This window comes from Oncorhynchus keta, chromosome 33 (assembly GCF_023373465.1).
Source record: "Oncorhynchus keta strain PuntledgeMale-10-30-2019 chromosome 33, Oket_V2, whole genome shotgun sequence".
Classification (NCBI taxonomy): Eukaryota; Metazoa; Chordata; class Actinopteri; order Salmoniformes; family Salmonidae; genus Oncorhynchus; species Oncorhynchus keta.
In genome coordinates, this window is record NC_068453.1 from 19,351,977 (window position 1) to 19,372,643 (window position 20,667).

The 20,667-nt window shown below is 43.3% G+C and overlaps 1 protein-coding gene across 4 annotated transcripts in view; it reads left to right on the forward strand.

Annotated features, from left to right (window-relative positions):
• The window catches only part of LOC118366348 (transmembrane and coiled-coil domain protein 3-like), a 46,367-nt gene that overhangs the window by 15,613 nt on the left and 10,087 nt on the right, over positions 1 to 20,667 (forward strand). Inside the window, exon 1 of one of the 4 annotated variants that reach the window (XM_052492381.1) lies at positions 1,869 to 1,995. The exons of 1 other annotated variant lie outside the window; for it this stretch is intronic. Coding sequence is in view for 1 of the 3 variants with exons in the window: in XM_052492378.1 (XP_052348338.1) it covers positions 2,889 to 2,960 (72 nt within the window). In the remaining 2 variants the exon portion in view is untranslated. Of the gene's footprint in view, positions 1 to 1,868; positions 1,996 to 2,634; positions 2,961 to 20,667 lie in introns of those variants that run through there. 2 more of the 4 variants (XM_052492380.1, XM_052492378.1) reach the window with 2 other exon arrangements.

Genomic DNA, 20,667 nt, shown 5'->3' on the forward strand with positions numbered 1-20,667 from the left:
ACTACAAATTTCTTGTTAACAAACAATAGTTTTGGCAAGTCAGTTAGGACATCTACATTGTGCATGACACAAGTAATTTTTCCAACAATTGTTCACAGACAGATTATTTCACTTATAATTCACTGTATCACAATTCCAGTGGGTCAGAAGTTTACATACACTAAGTTGACTGACTTTAAACAGCCTGGAAAATTCCAGAAAATTATGTCATGGCTTTAGAAGCTTCTAATAGGCAAATTGACATAATTTGAGTCAATTGGAGGTGTACCTGTGGATGTATTTGCAACTGCACATGGGGACAAAGATTGTAATTTTTTGAGAAATGCCCTCTGGTCTGATGAAACAAAAATATAACTGTTTGGCCATAATGACCTCAATCCTATAGAAAATGTGTGGGTAGAACTGAAAAAGCATGTGCTAGCAAGGAGGCACACAAACCTGACTCACTTACACCAGCTATGTCAGGAGGAATGGGCCAAAATTAACCCAACTTATGGTGGGAAGCTTGTGGAAGGCTACCCGAAACGTTTGACTAAACTTAAACAATTTAAAGGCAATGTTAGCAAATACTATTTGAGTGTATGTAAACTTCTGACTCACTGGGAATGTGATGAAAGAAATAAAAGCTGAAACAAATAATTCTCTCTACTATTATTCTGACATTTCACATTCTTAAAATAAAGTGGTGATCCTAACTTACCTAAGACAGGGAATTTTTACTATGATTAGGAATTGTGAAAAACTGAGTTTAAATGTATTTGGCTAAAGTGTATGTAAACTTCTGACTTCAACTGTATGTGTGTGTTTGTTTACTGATCAGGTATGTTATAGCTGGTTTACCTTGTGAAGGCGACGTGGGGGTCTGAAAGGTGGGAGACTGCATATGAATAAACTGAGGATTAAATGTCCTGTTCCGTTTATGGACAGTAAACTAACAACAACCTCCTGCGCCTGGGTCACGTGACACAGCTACTGGACTCATCTGCTAGCCAGCAGTACTGTGGGCTGCCAACTGTGTCTTTAAAAATGGATGACACAATAAAAGAGATATCCTTATTGAATTATTTATGTGGACCTTTATCCTTGGAGACAAGGGTGGGATATCCACTACCTCTTCCAAAGGGTGACATGCTTAGGCCAAGGCTACCTCGCTGTAGAAATGCTTTATTTTTATCAGCTGTTTTACCAAGCCGATCTCCGTAGCACACATGCATGCAGTGAACCACCTACACGGGGCGCTGTTGAGGCTTCTGTGGAAAGATGTGGCAGTCTTGTTATTTACATTTTTTTTACATGGCGGAACACAAGTATATATAAATAATATACAACGGACATTTGGGCTAGGGGGCGGGGCTAGGGGGTACAATATCACATTACATACATACACTTATAATTCTAACAGCTTTTTTGTTAGTAGAGTATTTAATTGTCATAAAATACAGTTCAATTAACATTTTTAAGGTAAGAAATGTGGTATTTTGTTTGTAAATTTACATTTGTGACTATGAAATTTGGCAAAAAGAATAATGAAATTAATTACATAAAATTGTTCAACTTATTTCTATCGTAGGTAAAGAATCCAAGCAGGTCATCTCTCCACAATAGTGTAAAATCTTCGTAAATTTGTTCAATTATAAATCTACTGATGTCTTGCCACAGTTTTACATGACTTACATGAATACATTGCCAAAAAAAGATGCAACACCGTTTCCGGGTGGTCATTACAAAAGGTACAATTTGAGTTTCTGTTTTTTTTTTTTACTTATTCATATAGTAGTTGGCAAGATAATATTTATGAATAATTGTCCTTAATTTAGTTAACAAGTGTGTGGCAACATCCAACCTTTTCCCCCACAGATATTATCAATAAAACCGTTCCAATAAGGCATGACATAATACAACATCCTGCTGAAACAAGGTTCGTATCGCTCTGTTGCTGAATGGACCAGAAGAGAAACAAATCTCAAGTCAACAGGTCAACAGGGTTAATGGAAGGTAGGTTCTGAGGGTCAGGTCTTGGCGCGTTCCTGAATAATAATGAGTAATAAATGGCATCTAAAACTATTTCAAAATCGTTAGGTGTTACAGGGACCTTGTAAAGTTATAAGAATTCCTTATAACTGTAGCCAGAGTTGAGCTAGGTGAGAGTGTATTCCTTATAACTAAGAAAAAATACCCTCTGAATTTACCAGTTGGCTCGCCAATAGGATATTATTTCGGAACCAATACTCTAAAAACAAAGACGTGCCAGTCACAGACAGGTGCAGCGCGCTGATGTTATCAGGGAGGTCATGAGGCGCGGCCACGGTGTCTTGGACTGTGCTAAATGGACATTTCGCACTCGGTGGAAAATGACCCCGAACTTCATCGTATCTAGTGCTATATTCATTCGACTTGCCATTAGTAAACTGTTATGTCGTCCCATGGGCAGCAACATGTGTATGGGGAGACTGACATTTGATGCCTTATAGGCTATTTACTATATATATATATTCATATTTCTAATCGTGGATGGTTGTTCATTTCAAAATAGGCAACACACTCTCACCTAGCTCAACTCTGGCTACAGTTACAAATATAGATTTGAGATAAATGACTGTGAGGTTAATTCATAGTGATAACGGGTTAATTACATGGGCAAATCATAATTGTGTCGGTTAAATATATAAATTAATGTAGTAGTGGGAGGAGTCTAGTGGCTTCGCACTCGGTCGTGTGCTTCGGAAGCAGATTACCCCCAGGAGACCCTGATCACCCGACAACCGAAGTGAGTGACAGTGATGAGTGACAGCTCTCGGGCGGGGACGGCGTGAGCACGATGGACAGTTTGTAACTTTGCTTTTGAAGGGGAACGTCAAGTCCACATTCACGGACCAAACTACGGGACTATGCCCAGTGCCGATACCGTTGTGGATAAAAGTTTATCAGAAGTAGAGAGATATAACATCTGCGGCGAAATGGTAAATATGCCTTCCTGGTCACATCGTCTGCGGAATGACAGTGACTTGCTGTAACGTATCTGACTGCGTCTGTAGAGCTAGCCAACATTTGTCACGTTTGATATTCGGTAGTATACTAGCACTTCTTCGTGGCGGTTGTAGTGTACAATATCGGTAATATATATCATCTGTGTTGTTAGCGAGAGTAGCAACAACCAGTTGTCTCTATGCGAATTATCCCAACTAACCGTAGCTAACAAAGTATTTGGGCCATAGTTTATCCGTGACTGAGTCGAGTTCGGAACCGTTCCATCGTGCAGCGCAGTCCCAAGTGTTGGGGCGACTTGATTTGGAAATTATGTGCACCGTATCCATTACATCATGTGAGACGTTGTAGTTAATTGCAACAGGACATGTTTAGGAATCTACTTTAGGAATAATTTCAGATCATTCCATAGTTAGACAGGCTGTTTGTAAATTGTGGTCATTTATTGCTTTAGATTTTTTTTGTATCTAGCCAACACATGTCTAACTGAATTTGTTATTTATACACTCAGTGTTTGTATCTGTTGTTTTGACAGCCAGGTATAAACCGGTTAGTCAATGATTTGTACTGCTGGGCAGGTGTTTCATTGACGGCAACAGCAGCTCTTTTCACAAAACACAACGTTGCGTGCGACCTCTGTCAAGTGCTCGTCCATGAACACAACAACTGTTGAACAAATTTACGAAGTAGGTTCTATTCATTCGGTTCCTTTACCTTAGCGGTTTTGTCGGGAGCAAATGTGCAGCCAGATGTTTGTGGTGGACGTGGCCCCTAAACGCTTTGCTTTATACGGTCATTCCCACTCTGTAGTTTGCCACGGTATAATTGTTTTGTCCCTGGTGTTTGTGTTCATTCTTAACTGTAATGTCGTGGGTGAGATACAGTGGAGTTATAATTATAGAACAAACAACACTGATAGCTGATCCCCATACCATGACCCATTTAGGGGATAGGCTAAACTAAATCAAGATATTTATCCTAGTATATGACAAACCACCCCCTCAATTAATGTGTGAAAATGTAAAGAAGTATATGTAGTCAGGGGTCTAGCTGGTATTCAGCTATATGTCCCTTATAGAGGGTAGGCATAGGGGAAAGGATGCAGATTTTGTGATGGAGAGCCAAGGGGAAGGCAGGGGGATGGCACTGGCATATTCCACATATTCTATCTGACAGTGGAAACCCTTGGTCGGTAATGGTCACTGGAGTGGAAAGGAGCGTTTGGGTGCTCTCGCCAGCCATCCATACGTTAATTAGCGTGGCTGGAGAGTGGCGGTTTGTCCGTGAGTCAACTGGGACGGCATAACCCTGGCTGGAACAGACTACAGAGCAGGGAGAGGAGATGCTGAGAGACAGAACATACTCTTTTCACCCTCCCTAGTACACATGCCCCATATTTTCATTACAGGATAGTTGTTTTGCAGTTTGAAGGAATGTGGCTGAGATTTAACATCCACATCTAGCATTTACATTATGGAAGACAAATCCATATGTTGTTGTTATCACTGGTGATGATGACCACACACACACACACACACACGCACGCGCGCACACGCACACGCACACGCACACACACACTGTAGCCAGCAGCACTCGTCAGTGTGTGTCCATTTGGCATCTGTCATATAAAAACGGTGCCCCTCTCCTCTCTGCCCTGCCACCATCCCCACTCATTTATATTTAACTACACACACTGACTGAAGCTGGCACATTTCACTGAATATAAATTGATTTCAGAGAGGGAAAGCTTTCAAACCCTTTACATCGACAGAGATGCTAGAATTGTAATCTGACAAACAGGCAGACGGACAGAGAGACAGACATGCAGACATTGTGATCGATGGAGGGTGTTATTAAGGTTGAATGTTATTTATTCATTAGTGCCTCGCTATTTATTCAATAGTGCCTCGCTAGTCTTTCCATGTTAAGTACTAAATATACAAAGGTCAGGTCCACCCTGTGTGTGTGTGTATATGGTGTAGTGTTGCATAGTGTGTGTGTGGTGTAGTGTCGCATAGTGTGTGTGTGGTGTAGTGTCGCATAGTGTGTGTGTGTGTATGGTGTAGTGTCGCATAGTGTATGGTGACGTGTTGCATAGTGTGTGTGTGTATATGTATGTAGTGAATATATATGTAGTATAGTGCCTCATGTGTCCCTAATCTATCAGAAGTTTATGGGGAGAATATGCTGTTTCTGTCCTTTCTCCTCTGTTTAACTAGAGAAGGTTTTCCTGCCTTGCTGAGAAAGCGAGGGAGACTCGTAGAAAGAGCAAAGAAGGGATGGGTTGTCTTTTCCTTTCACAACTCCCTGGAAGTCTGCCCTTGGGCAGAGTAAGTTTCTTAAGGCTGTGTTTTTCCCAGACTGCTCCACTCAAGTACAGACTGGACTTTTACTGCCTGAGGTCTTATTCCAACGAGACACAGGAATAAAAAGAATGTACGGATGGGTTGTGTGTGTGTGGTATGCGTGTATGTGTGTGAGTGAGCGAGCGAGTGTATGTGCGAGTTTGCGTGTTTGTTCGTGTGTGCGTTGCTGAGCTGTTTTTGGCAGTGTAGTAACAGGCCATTAAATAGTGTGTTGTGAGCGCAATTTACTGTGGCCCCAGGGCCAGTGCATCGGAGAGAGAAGTGGCTGATGGCACATTCCAAAGGTGTTAATGGCCGCTTGGTCTTCAGAAATGAGGAAATATCAAGCTAGTTGGATTGACTACGTTCTGGTATCCTTTTCTGTGGTGCCAAAAGTGAGAAAAGGATGGACTGAGGATATATTGGAGATAACAGCCAGCCATTACAAATACTTAAACTCTCAGAATGCAGGGAAACCGGGGCATAATCTTTATAGCAGATTTTGAGAAAGCCTTCAATAAAAGTACGGCTTGAATTTATTTATAAGAGCCTGGATTATTTAAATTTTAGAGAATCGCTTGTAAAATGTATAAAAGTAATATATAACACTCCTTTATGTAACATTATAAATAATGGTTATTTCTCTGAAAATGTTTTTGTTGTTAGGAGGTGTAAAACAGGGTTGCCCTCTTTCACCATACTTGTTTGCTATGGCCATTGAATTGTTAATGATAAAAATCAGATCCAATGATAAAATGAAGGGGTTAAAAATTAATGGATTAGAAACAAAGGTATCAATATATGCTGATTCAAGTTTTTTTTTTGAGTCCACAATCTTCAACCCTGAACAGTCTTTTTGAGGACCTGGATAATGTCTCCAGTTTATCTGGATTAAAACCCAACTACTAAGTGTACTATATTACGGATTGGGTCTCTAAAAGTCACAAACTTTAAATTGCGATGTGGTCTCCTGATTACTTGATGGTGCTGTTGATGTGCTTGGGGTATACATTACAGGAAAGTTTAATGATCTTGCAACTGTCAATTTTGATAGAAAACAGATAGGACCTTGAAACCATGGAAAGGGAAACACCTGTCAGTCTATGGGAAAATTACACTGATTAATTCTCTAGTGATATCACAGTTGACATAGCTATTCATGGCTCTACCAACTCCAGGATAATGCTTTTTCAAGTTATATGAGCAAAACATTTAATTTAATTTAGAATGGAAAAACAAGTTAAGGTTAAACTGGTATATTTATATAATGAATATGAGTTTGGATGGCTAAAATGATTAAATATCAAGGCATTAAACCTCTCTCTTAAAGATTTTATTATACGGAAACAACATCTAAATCCAAACAGGGTTTTCCAGTAAGCTGCTAAAAGAGGCACATCCAATGTTTAAAAGGGGTCTCTGTGCTGTTATACAGATTCAAACTCAATTTCCAATGGATTGACAATGGAACCGTGTTTAAAGTATCTTTTATTTTTAAATGAAGTTATAGAGTTGCCTACAATTCTAATGTTATCCTCCAGAAGAGGCAGAATATATATTACAGCAAATAATATGGCTAAACTCCAATGTACTGATGGAGGATGAACCAATTTTCTTGGAGAGAATGTTTAAGGAAGGTACCCTGTTTATGAATGACATTGTAAACAACGACGGTAGAATTATGTCATACAACAAATGAATCCAGGTGAATGGAGATGTCTGCTCAATACAAAATTATAACCAACTCATCGCAGCTCTGCCACAAAAAAATGGAAGAGGAAATTACTTAAAAGAGAAAGGAATGAATTATACTGAACAAAAATATAAATGCAACGGCATAGGCCCACCCACCAGGGAGCCAGGCCCACCCACCAGGGAGCCAGGCCCACCCACCAGGGAGCCAGGCCCACCCACCAGGGAGCCAGGCCCAGCCACCAGGGAGCCAGGCCCAGCCACCAGGGAGCCAGGCCCAGCCACCAGGGAGCCAGGCCCAGCCACCAGGGAGCCAGGCCCAGCCACCAGGGAGCCAGGCCCAGCCACCAGGGAACCAGGCCCAGCCACCAGGGAGCCAGGCCCACCCACCAGGGAGCCAGGCCCACCCACCAGGGAGCCAGGCCCACCCACCAGGGAGCCAGGCCCAGCCACCAGGGAGCCAGGCCCAGCCACCAGGGAGCCAGGCCCAGCCACCAGGGAGCCAGGCCCAGCCACCAGGGAGCCAGGCCCAGCCACCAGGGAGCCAGGCCCACCCACCAGGGAGCCAGGCCCACCCACCAGGGAGCCAGGCCCACCCACCAGGGAGCCATGCCCACCCACCAGGGAGCCAGGCCCAGCCAATCATAATGAGTTTTTCCCCACAAAAGTTTTTTTTTTACAGACAGAAATACTCCTCAGTTTCATCAGCTGTCGAGGTGGCTGGTCTCAGACGATCCCACAGGTGAATAAGCCGGATGTGGAGGTCCTGGGCTGGTGTGGTTACACGTGGTCTGCTGTTGTGAGGCCGGTTGGACGTACTGCCAATTTCTCTAAAATGCCATTGGGAGGCGGCTTATGTTAGAGAAATTAACATTCAATTCTCTGGCAACAGCTCTGATGGACATTCCTACAGTCAGCATGCCAATTGCATTCTCCCTCAACTTGAGACATCTGTGGCATTGTGTTGTGGAGAAATGCTCACTAACAGGGATGTAAACAAATTTGTGCACAACATTTGAGAGAAATGAGCTTTTTGTGCATATGGCCATTTTCTGGGATCTTTAACTTCTACTCATGAAACATGAGACCAACACTTTACATGTTACATTTATATTTTTGTTCAGTATAATTTGTCTGCCACTAATAAAAAAATTCTAAATGGCTTAAAAATACTATATAAATCGTGAAATGTATCAGTTTCACAGTCAAGAGGGTTGACAACTATGCCGCATAAAATTCAAGATAGTTGTGAACAGATTTCCGATGTCCCAATACCATGGCATTGGGATTATGAACTGATATACAGTACAAAACAACAATTGATGCATTAATTAGTTCTTTTCAATTTAAGCTATTATATTAAATTCTCGCCACAAACAGAATGCTCAGTATATGGGGTATTCAACAGTCAGACCGGTGCAGACTCTGCCATGCGGAAACAGAATTAGTAGAGCATCTCTCTTGGTACTGTCCATCGTTGGCTTGTTTTTGGAGTCGGGTCCAGGAATGGTTGTTATGCCATAATGTCAGGGTGCTGCTGTCAGTCAATAGGAAATAATATTGTGCTCTTGGGTAAAATGTACATTTATGGGGCAATTTCAGCAGAAAGGTTGCAGGTGGGGAGGTTCAAGTCTCTAGTGAGACATCATGGGAGAATGATGGGGAGGTTCAAGTCTCTAGTGAGACATCATGGGAGAATGATGGGGAGGTTCAAGTCCCTAGTGAGACACCATGGGATAATGATGGGGAGGTTCCTAGTGAGACAACATGGGAGAATGATGGGGAGGTTCCTAGTGAGACAACATGGGAGAATGATGGGGAGGTTCAAGTCCCTAGTGAGACACCATGGGATAATGATGGGGAGGTTCCTAGTGAGACAACATGGGAGAATGATGGTGAGGTTCCTAGTGAGACATGGGAGAATGATGGGGAGGTTCCTGGTGAGACAACATGGGAGAATGATGGTGAGGTTCCTAGTGAGACAACATGGGAGAATGATGGGGAGGTTCCTAGTGAGACACCATGGGAGAATTATGGGGAGGTTCCTAGTGAGACACCATGGGAGAATGATGGGGAGGTTCCTAGTGAGACAACATGGGAGAATGATGGTGAGGTTCCTAGTGAGACAACATGGGAGAATGATGGTGAGGTTCCTAGTGAGACAACATGGGAGAATGATGGGGAGGTTCCTAGTGAGACACCATGGGAGAATGATGGTGAGGTTCCTAGTGAGACAACATGGGAGAATGATGGGGAGGTTCAAGTCCCTAGTGAGACACCATGGGATAATGATGGGGAGGTTCCTAGTGAGACAACATGGGAGAATGATGGGGAGGTTCCTAGTGAGACAACATGGGAGAATGATGGGGAGGTTCCTAGTGAGACACCATGGGAGAATGATGGTGAGGTTCCTAGTGAGACACAATGGGATAATGATGGGGAGGTTCCTAGTGAGACAACATGGGATAATGATGGGGAGGTTCCTAGTGAGACAACATGGGATAATGATGGGGAGGTTCCTAGTGAGACATCATGGGAGAATGATGGGGAGGTTCAAGTCCCTAGTGAGACACCATGGGATAATGATGGGGAGGTTCCTAGTGAGACAACATGGGAGAATGATGGGGAGGTTCCTAGTGAGACAACATGGGAGAATGATGGTGGAGGTTCCTGAGTGAGACAACATGGGAGAATGATGGGGAGGTTCCTAGTGGGAGACATGGGAGAATGATGGGGAGACAACATGGGAGAATGATTCCTAGTGAGACAACATGGGATAATGATGGGGTGAGTTCCTGATGGTGAGGTTCCTAGTGAGACAACATGGGAGAATGATGGGGAGGTTCCTAGTGAGACATCATGGGAGAATGATGGGGAGGTTCAAGTCCCTAGTGAGACACCATGGGATAATGATGGGGAGGTTCCTAGTGAGACAACATGGGAGAATGATGGGGAGGTTCCTAGTGAGACAACATGGGAGAATGATGGTGAGGTTCCTAGTGAGACAACATGGGAGAATGATGGGGAGGTTCCTAGTGAGACAACATGGGAGAATGATGGGGAGGTTCCTAGTGAGACAACATGGGAGAATGATGGGGAGGTTCCTAGTGAGACAACATGTGAGAATGATGGTGAGGTTCCTAGTGAGACAACATGGGAGAATGATGGGGAGGTTCCTAGTGAGACAACATGGGAGAAGGATGGTGAGGTTCCTAGTGAGACAACATGGGATAATGATGGGGAGGTTCCTAGTGAGACACCATGGGAGAATGATGGTGAGGTTCCTAGTGAGACAACATGGGAGAATGATGGGGTGGTTCCTAGTGAGACACCATGGGAGAATGATGGGGAGGTTCCTAGTGAGACAACATGGGAGAATGATGGGGAGGTTCCTAGTGAGACACCATGGGAGAATGATGGTGAGGTTCCTAGTGAGACACCATGGGAGAATGATGGTGAGGTTCCTAGTGAGACACCATGGGAGAATGGAGGGATGTATTAGAAGAGGAAATGGTAGAATGGTGATTTACTGGGAGAGATGGGTTGATCTGTGGCTGTCTAAAGTTGGAATTGATTGGAATAATTTTATACACTAATGTACAGTATAAAAGGTCCTCCAATCAGGGGTGGAGATGGGATTATTGTATGTTTTGTGTTTCACTATTTATGTTTTGTGTTTTGGTTTCATGCTGTGAGAGGTGTGTGTTGTTCCTGGTGGTTATGAGCGGGGCCTTGCGGGCATCTCGGGGCGGGTGGGGGCGAGCGCAACCACTAACCAGAACGCCCACATTAGTATTGTTGTTGTTTTAAATAAAAAAAATAATTTGATTTAAAAAAACAACAACTGTCCTCTCAGACCAAATAAAAAAACAATCAGGGCAATAGTTCTACAATAGGTGATTAAATGAGCCAGCCTTAAGGGAACAAGCGCTTGAGTTCTCATTTAATGTTGCAGTTGTTTCCCAGGGCATCATGCTACACAGACACTGTTTCAGTCTGGATGCATACAGTATTAATGTCTACAATGAGCCTGCCTTATCTGACCACCTCAATCAGAGAGCCCACATACCTCATACTACTGTCCAATCACCAATCACCACAAATCACTGAAATTAGCTCGGTCTTACCTCTGTGAGAGAAAGGAAGGGCGAAGGAGGGAGAGGGGTAGAGAGAGGGTGGGAGGAAGAGGGGTAGAGAGAGGGTGGGATGGTGAGGAAAGGCCTCAATGTATTGAATTATGGGTCCCTAGTCTCTGAGATGCTCTATTGGCCATTATGGTGAGGGGTAGCCTAGCAGCTGTCATTCCCTTCTGTTGTCAGGGCAACCACAGGAGTCCCCCAATCGTATACAGGCTTTGCCGCTGATATCTTTCTATGCTCCCCATTCTCTCCCTCTTCCCTTCTCTCCTCTCTCTCTGATGTCTCTGTGCATGAATGATGCTCAAAGGCACTTATTTACTTTGGGGGTGTTGCTCTAAAGCTTCTCTCTACCTCTTTATCCTGTCTCTGCAAGATCAACTGTTCTGCCTCTCTCCCTCTCTCTTTATCCTGTCTCTGCGACATCAACTGTTCTGTCTCTCTCTCTTCCTCTTTACGCTGTCTCTGCATAATCAATTGTTCCGTCTCTCTCTCTCTCCCTCTCTCTTTGTCCTGTCTCTGTGACATCAACTGTTCTGTCTGTCTCTGTCTGTCTGTCTGTCTGTCTCTGTCTGTCTGTGTACCGTATTCATGGACTCGCCCTGAGTTGTGTGAGTTGGTGGGTAGGATATGGGTTATCCATAGCGTTTGGGCTAGGATCTCTGGGAATGAGGACAGAGTAATAGCCATCGACGAGAGAGCGAGAGTCCTCAGGCAGAGTGGCGTGTTGGAGGAAGAAGAGATGAAGAGGGAATCTAGTCAGAGCAAACATGGGTTTGATTTACAGTGCCTTGCGAAAGTATTCTGCCCCCTTGAACTTTGCGACCTTTTGCCACATTTCAGGCTTCAAACATAAAGATATAAAACTGTATTTTTTTGTGAAGAATTAACAACAAGTGAGACACAATCATGAAGTGGAACGACATTTATTGGATATTTCATACTTTTTTAACAAATCAAAAACTGAAAAATTGGGCGTGCAAAATTATTCAGCCCCGTTTAAGTTAATACTTTGTAGCGCCACCTTTTGCTGCGATTACAGCTGTAAGTCGCTTGGTATGTCTCTATCAGTTTTGCACATCGAGAGACTGAAATTTTTTCCCATTCCTCCTTGCAAAACAGCTCGAGCTCAGTGAGGTTGGATGGAGAGCATTTGTGAACAGCAGTTTTCAGTTCTTTCCACAGATTCTCGATTGGATTCAGGTCTGGACTTTGACTTGGCCATTCTAACACCTGGATATGTTTATTTTTGAACCATTCCATTGTAGATTTTGCTTTATGTTTTGGATCATTGTCTTGTTGGAAGACAAATCTCCGTCCCAGTCTCAGGTCTTTTGCAGACTCCATCAGGTTTTCTTCCAGAATGGTCCTGTATTTGGCTCCATCCATCTTCCCATCAATTTTAACCATCTTCCCTTTCCCTGCTGAAGAAAAGCAGGCCCAAACCATGATGCTGCCACCACCATGTTTGACAGTGGGGATGGTGTGTTCAGGGTGATGAGCTGTGTTGCTTTTACGCCAAACATAACGTTTTGCATTGTTGCCAAAAAGTTCAATTTTGGTTTCATCTGACCAGAGCACCTTCTTCCACATGTTTGGTGTGTCTCCCAGGTGGCTTGTGGCAAACTTTAAATGACACTTTTTATGGATATCTTTAAGAAATGGCTTTCTTCTTGCCACTCTTCCATAAAGGCCAGATTTGTGCAATATACGACTGATTGTTGTCCTATGGACAGAGTGTCCCACCTCAGCTGTAGATCTCTGCAGTTCATCCAGAGTGATCATGGGCCTCTTGGCTGCATCTCTGATCAGTCTTCTCCTTGTATGAGCTGAAAGTTTAGAGGGACGGCCAGGTCTTGGTAGATTTGCAGTGGTCTGATACTCCTTCCATTTCAATATTATCGCTTGCACAGTGCTCCTTGGGATGTTTAAAGCTTGGGAAATCTTTTTGTATCCAAATCCGGCTTTAAACTTCTTCACAACAGTATCTCGGACCTGCCTGGTGTGTTCCTTGTTCTTCATGATGCTCTCTGCGCTTTTAACGGACCTCTGAGACTATCACAGTGCAGGTGCATTTATACGGAGACTTGATTACACACAGGTGGATTGTATTTATCATCATTAGTCATTTAGGTCAACATTGGATCATTCAGAGATCCTCACTGAACTTCTGGAGAGAGTTTGCTGCACTGAAAGTAAAGGGGCTGAATAATTTTGCACACCCAATTTTTCAGTTTTTGATTTGTTAAAAAAGTTTGAAATATCCAATAAATGTCGTTCCACTTCATGATTGTGTCCCACTTGTTGTTGATTCTTCACAAAAAAATACAGTTTTATATCTTTATGTTTGAAGCCTGAAATGTGGCAAAAGGTCGCAAAATTCAAGGGGGCCGAATACTTTCGCAAGGCACTGTAATACACTAAAGTAGCTACTAGCTAGACTTGGCTGAAACTGTACATATCTGGACCAGGTTAGCAGAATATTTTGAGGTACTTCTCTCTATCTTCCCTTCTCTGTGGATCTCTGTCTATGTGTGTGTGTGTGTGTTGTTAGATTAGTGATTGAACGTGAGCTAAGCCTACAGTGGACAGACACGCACTAACAAACCAACAGAGATGCCGGGTAGAGTGAGTAACACAGCCTCGGATTAACACACACATACGCACTCACTCATCAAAAGGATTTTCTGTATCACCGAACTGTCTTTACATATTATAACACAGGCTCAGAGCTGACTGGATCTTTTTAATCAGTCATTATGAAACCAATCTCTACCTGTAGAAGCTTATGTGATGATGCAAATTGTTGCCGGCCATAATATTGACTCAAGTAATGGCCATACAGCCCAGCTGTCACGTTATAAAGCATTAAACACTCTAGTCTGCTGCCTGCATGCGTGTGCGTGCACACACAGCCTATTGAAATCTACTGTACCTACAAACACATTCAGTGCTATTCAGTTACTGTACCATACACATACACACAGCAAAGCTCACAGATTGAGTTGACTAGATCAGTGTAGATTACGTAACACACAGGGGAGTGGTGTGTGTGTATGTGTGTGTGTGTTAACGAGAGCAAGCTAGATCAATTATCTGCCCATTGGTTACACTGACACATTAGCACATGTGGACGCCAAGTCGGTAAACTGCTTTCCTAAGAGCTCTGACGTGTGTGTGTGTGTGTGTGTGTGTGTGTGTGTGTGTGTGTGTGTGTGTGTGTGTGTGTGTGTGTGTGTGTGTGTGTGTGTGTGTGTGTGCGTGTGTGTGTGTGCGCGTGTGCGTGTGTGTGCGTGTGCGTGTGCGCGCCAGCCAGCCAGCCAGCCATGTGCTGCGCAGTACGATGTGTTTGTCATCAGAACTCCAAAGATGGACAGTCTGTGTTGTGTGAGTGCGTCCATGAATCCACATAAATCCACCGAATCTGTTACCTTTTCATCTGAACTATCTGTTGCGATCGGGAGAGTGGGCCATCAGTTATTGTTTATAGTTATTACTGCAGAGAGCGCGGTTTGGGGCGTACGCTTCAGACCTATTGTTTAATGTAAATGGTCAATGATCACGGCCCTACAGATCATCACAGGTCAATCATGCCATCGATATATGGTTAATATGTAATGAAATGACATGTACATATGAAGACAAACTTGAAAGGGTTAAATATGAAACATCATTGTTTGCTGAACTGATCAATTCTGATATCAAACTGATGAGGATTATAGATTGAATAACCGATCACTGATTGAATCATTATTTCTCATGATTATGATGAATATTATGACTCAAGAATGATTCCTATTGACCTCTTAATGAACTGAATTGCTGAATCACCTAATTATGTTAATAATGAATGAATGATTGTTATGATTTGATTATGAATTTGATTGGATACATGTTATTTATTCAGGTTTCCTTTGTTATGCACCACAGACTACCCAGTAAATATACCACTTTATGGCTAAAGGATTTACTGCCTCAGTCCATTCCTCTGTCACCTGAGCCGTGACTACCCCTTCACCTTCACTGGCAGTCATCCTACCTGTCCAGCTACCCACACAGATTCCACTAATCTTTCAGGCGTACAGAGGCCCATTATCAGCAACCATCACTCCTGTGTTCCAATGGCATGTTGTGTTAGCTAATCCAAGTTTATCATTTTAAAAGGCTAATTGATCATTAGAAAACCCTTTTGCAATTATGTTAGCACAGCTGAAACTGTTGTCCTGATTAAAGAAGCAATAAAACTGGCCTTCTTTAGACTAGTTGAGTATCTGGAGCATCAGCATTTGTGGGTTCGATTACAGTCTCAAAATGGCCGGAAACTAAGACCTTTCTTCTGAAACTCGTCATTCTATTCTTGTTCTGAGAAATGAAGGCGAGAAATTGTCAAGAAAGATGCTGGCCTTCTAGGCAGAGCTGCAAAGAAAAAGCCATATCTCAGACTGGGCAATAAAAAGAAAAGATTAGATGGGCAAAAGAACACAGACACTGGACAGAGGAAAGCCTAGAAAGCCAGCATCCCGGAGTCGCCTCTTCAATGTTGACGTTGAGACTGGTGTTTTGCGGGTACTATTTAAGGAAGCTACATTACAACAGGATTCACTGTTACACTTCAACTCGTCTCCTACTCTCTTTCTATCTATCCCTCTTCTCTCTCTTTAGGCCTAAATCAATAAGATTACATGGTTACACTTGTTCAACTCTTCTCCTACTCTATCCACCCTTCACTTCCTTCTCTTTTTATAGCCATCCCTCTCTCTTCTCTCTCCATCTCTTTATCCTCACCCACCTCCCTCTCCATCTCTATGTGCTCATCCTTTTCTTTCCATCCTCTTCTCCATCTAAAATAGTGTGTTTGTTGAGGGTGGTGGCTGCTGGGTAATATTTGGCTCTGGAAAAAAAAGAGATTAAATGTCAGATGACAGAAAGGAGAGGATTACATCTTTTCAGGCCTTTCTGGTGAAGAGTTCCTGCCCCCCTGTGGACTGTATTTATCCACCAGTGTTTTAATTAGTGCGTGTGTATAAAGGTCCTTCTCAATATCAATCAACTCATTTCTGGGTAACAATTAAATACCTTACTGTGATTGTTTTCAATTAAAATGTGTGGGGAGGGGAAAACTAGCTTTTATTGGCAGAGAGGTTTGGAATTCTCTTTCTTATTAGTCTATTAACTAATTAGAGCTTGGTGATATCACCAGTCAGGCCAAAACTCCATCCCACCAAAACAGGTTGAAATATATATTTTTAAACAGCTCTTACACTAAAAGGACATTAACATAATTTTCACAGTATTATTCCAACCTCATAGTTTGGAAATAAATATAAAATAGGAAAATCTAGTTTTTGACCGCACTGGGCGCTTAACAGTCTATTGATTTTTCTAGGATGGATCTCTCTCTTTTTTCACCTCCTCTCTCTCTCTCTCTCTCCATCTCACTCACTCACTCACTCACTCACTCACTCACTCACTCACTCACTCACTCACTCACTCACTCACTCACTCACTCACTCACTCGCTCTCTCTCTCTCTCTCTCTCTCGCTCTCTCCGTCTCTCTCTCTCTCTCTCTCTCCGTCTCTCTCTCTCTCTCTCTCTCTCTCTCTCTCTCTGTTACATGACATTCTCTCCATCTGAGTGCTGACACAGTCCTTGGCATGGCTTTGGAGACTCTACCTTCTTTACGTCTCTATACCAGTGTGTGTTTATATACTTGGCCCTTAGCAGTGAGATATTGAGGGCTGTGCTCTACTTGCTCGGGGCCTGGTAAACCACCCTAAATGATTAATTAGAGACACATACTCCTCTCCGGGATGCGTCCAAGTCGGTGCTATTGTGACCTCTGGGGCTGATGTGCTCCACTTGAAAAAAAAACGAGAGAGACCGTGAGAAATAGAGATCAAAGTATGAAAGCCAATTTCTAAGCTAGAGATAACAAACTCCTTCAGTTTCTCTGTCTTGTTAAGTGTACAGATAAATGATGAGCCTTTAGCGGGCCTGCACATGTTTTCTTGTTTCTTTTCTTGTTTCTTGTTCTCTTTTTTGTTTTGTTTCTTGTTTTCTTCCTCATTCTCTCTGCTGGAACATTGTCAAAGAAAGTGTGCTTCCCAGGAGGGATGACTCCCTGACACACGGTCACACACACACGTCCTGACCCTCTGTCACTTCAGTGTTTAGCCGGAAATACAAGTGGTGATTCTCTCCACTCATACACAGGGGAGTGGGCAAGAGGAGAGCAGCTCAGTGTAGCTTCAATACCATAAACACTCTTCCATCATATGGTACAGTCTGTGGATATCCTGTCCTGTGTTACCCGCATTCACTATGTGTGTTTAGTGTATACACTGCAGGTCAGGGCATGTAGCAGTAACTCAGGTATGTTTAACTGCTGGAGCCCAGCCCTATATTAGCCCAGCCCAGGGGTTGACCTGATTTACTAGTACGTGTGTGTGAGTGCTCGTTGAGTGTAAAACCAAAGGTAAAGCTGCTGCAGGACCATAAATGTAATCAGAATTCCTTTCTCTTTGACATTTGCCTAAAGTCTGATAAGAGCAGGACTCTGGGTGTTTTCTATGGTGCCGTGCAGGACACACGCGCACACACACACACACACACATACACACACATAGAGCAGCGAGAGAGAGAGAGTGGGGGGGTTCTCCCTGAAGTGTGTGCTGATTTGCAGACCGCAGAGCGAATCAGTTTGGTTGGGTCTGAGATCTGATCAAAACCGGTTCTGCTCAAATCAACTCATCAACTTCACACTAAACTGGATTATTCTATTCAGATATACGCTTGGGGGCGTGGTTACAAACTCAGACCAGCAACCAACTGAATATTTCCCGTCCTTAAATTGTTATTTAATCATACCAGGCGAGTCTGTGGCATTGCTTGACTTGGACTGAAATAGGTTCCGATACTCATTTTGTGTTTATATTTAGGCATAGGAGCTCCATATTACTTTTTCACTAATATTCTATAAGAGGAACACGAGCTCAAGCAGTAAAACATTTTAAAGTAGCGGTACTTAGCTCCGCTGAGCTCCTGTCCAAGTCGAGCATCGGTCTGGGGACCTCTTTTCATTCACAATGCTAGCCAGGCTAAGAGGCAGCACAGCAGGCAGAACCGTTCAAAACAATCACCAGACAAACAGTAAGCTAGTAGACAGTGGAGTTAGAACAGGCGTGGGTGGGAAGTGGGAGCAGAGGAGAGGAAGACTAGTAGCCCAGAGGGGGATAAATACACGACAGGAATCAATGATTTATATATACACCCAACCAGAACAATCACCAGACAGTCTCGGACATCAAAACATTTAAAAGTCCTATTTTCAGGTCTTTGTGGTAGCGCTGTAGCAGATGGAGGGAGCAGTGTTCTGAAGTTAACTGCTAAATGGTTGATATATTGTTATGCAGGTTGAGTAGGTTTGCATCACATTTATTCTGTGCTGTGATTTGCAAGGCCAAGGGTTGACAGAATGATGCAGTGAGCCTGGCCTCTCCAGTGTTTTAGAAGGCTGTGCTATAAATGACCAAGGATAGGCTAGTCTGTATCACGCTCAACACTGTGGAGGGTATAACCCCTGTCTGGCCCTGCAGTCCACAGACAACCCCTATACCCATAGTAGTCCATTAGCACTTCATGTAGATTGGAAAGAGTTGGGAAGTTCTGCTATACACTACAGTAAGCAAAATGGTAATATCTCCACCTTGCTCTCTGATCTGCTATGTGGATTTCTCAGTGTCAGTTTCAAGTATGGATACTGTAGGTGGCTGGTGGGCTGGTTGTGTATGAACCAGAGGTGTGGTACCGCAATAGTGTTACTGTCAAGGCTGTGGGTAACTGGTGAAAGGAGGCAGGTGCATGAGAGCTGAGATGCGTGGACAAGGTATTTAATTCAGGAAAACACAGTAAAAACACAATACTATGGTGCTGGAAAAATACCGATACCACGAAATAAACTGGCGTAACAACAAAACCCGGCAGTAATAATCCCAGCCGTCAGTAACAGCCTGAACAATAAAACAAACACACACACAAACATGGGGGAAACCAGAGGGTTGAATAATGAGCATTTAATGTGGGAATTGAAACCAAAAAACAAATGGAAAATGAAAAGTGGATCAGTGATGGCTAGAAGGCCGATGACGTCGACCACCAAACGCTGCTCGAACAAGGAGAGGGACCGACTCCGGCGTGACAGTTACTTAACTCAGAGTACCTGTGATGTCGTAGATCGTAGTGATTAGGCTGTCGGGTAATGCTGTAGTAGAATGGCTGGCGGGGTCATGACGGGTCCACTGTGAGGTCAGTTCCTGTGAGCGACGGTGGGTAGTTTTTAACGTCTCATCTCTTTACCAAATCTGTTTATTTGAATCCCACCAATCTCATTGTGACTTTCTCTCTCTCTCACACACACACACACACACACACACACACACACACACACACACACACACACACACACACACACACACACACACACACACACAAATGGTTAAGAATGCGTGTGCTGCAGTCTGATGTTGGTCAGAATGGATAGCCTATTCATCTTAGAGTGGTGTGTGAATATTAATTTCTATGGGAACAAAATAGATTTGAATGCAGAATGGTTGATGTATGATTTGATGTTAAAAGTCCTATCTGGGTTAGATCAGACAGTCTATAGGCTATAATCCACATAATACAAACGGGTCAAGACGGCCCCTCCTCTCATCCACTGACTCTCACCCTGTCTTTCTTTGCAACTCTCCATCCATCTCTACTTTTATTCAATCATCAGCTCATCCGGACACACATTTTGTTGTGTTACAAGTTGAGATAAAAATAGATTTAATTGGCTTTTTTTTTTTGTCAACGACCTACACAAAATACTCTGCTGGCGTGGAATCGCCCTTCTACTGATAGGACAGATCCATGCTAGCTAGGCTTATTAAATGGGTTTGACAATCTCAAGTAGCCTACGTCCTATCACCTCTTGGTCATGAATTTCACACCAACTGAAACCTATTTTAGAACTGTTTATCTCCAGACAATTACTTTCTGGCTTTTCTTCTGTTCTGATTTGTACGTTTTTATGACACTCCAGTACATCGATGCTAGTGTGTGTTGTCCCTCAGCTGAGGTCATACTGTGATTTCCTGTACTGAGGTGTGTGTGTGTGTGTGTGTGTGTGTGTGTGTGTGTGTGTGTGTGTGTGTGTGTGTGTGTGTGTGTGTGTGTGTGTGTGTGTGTGTGTGTGTGTGTGTGTGTGTGTGTGTGTGTGTGTGACTGTGGGGAAACACGCTAGGCTGAGCAGCTCTAGCCTACATAGAACACACAACACCACAACTAACAAATATCTCTCACCAGGCAGTGTGTCTGCCTCATCATGGGTTGTTGTTACAGTGTGTCTGCCTCATCATGGGTTGTTGTTAGTGTGTCTGCCTCATCATGGGTTGTTGTTAGTGTGTCTGCCTCATCATGGGTTGTGTTGCAGTGTCTGCCTCATCATGGGTTGTTACAGTGTGTC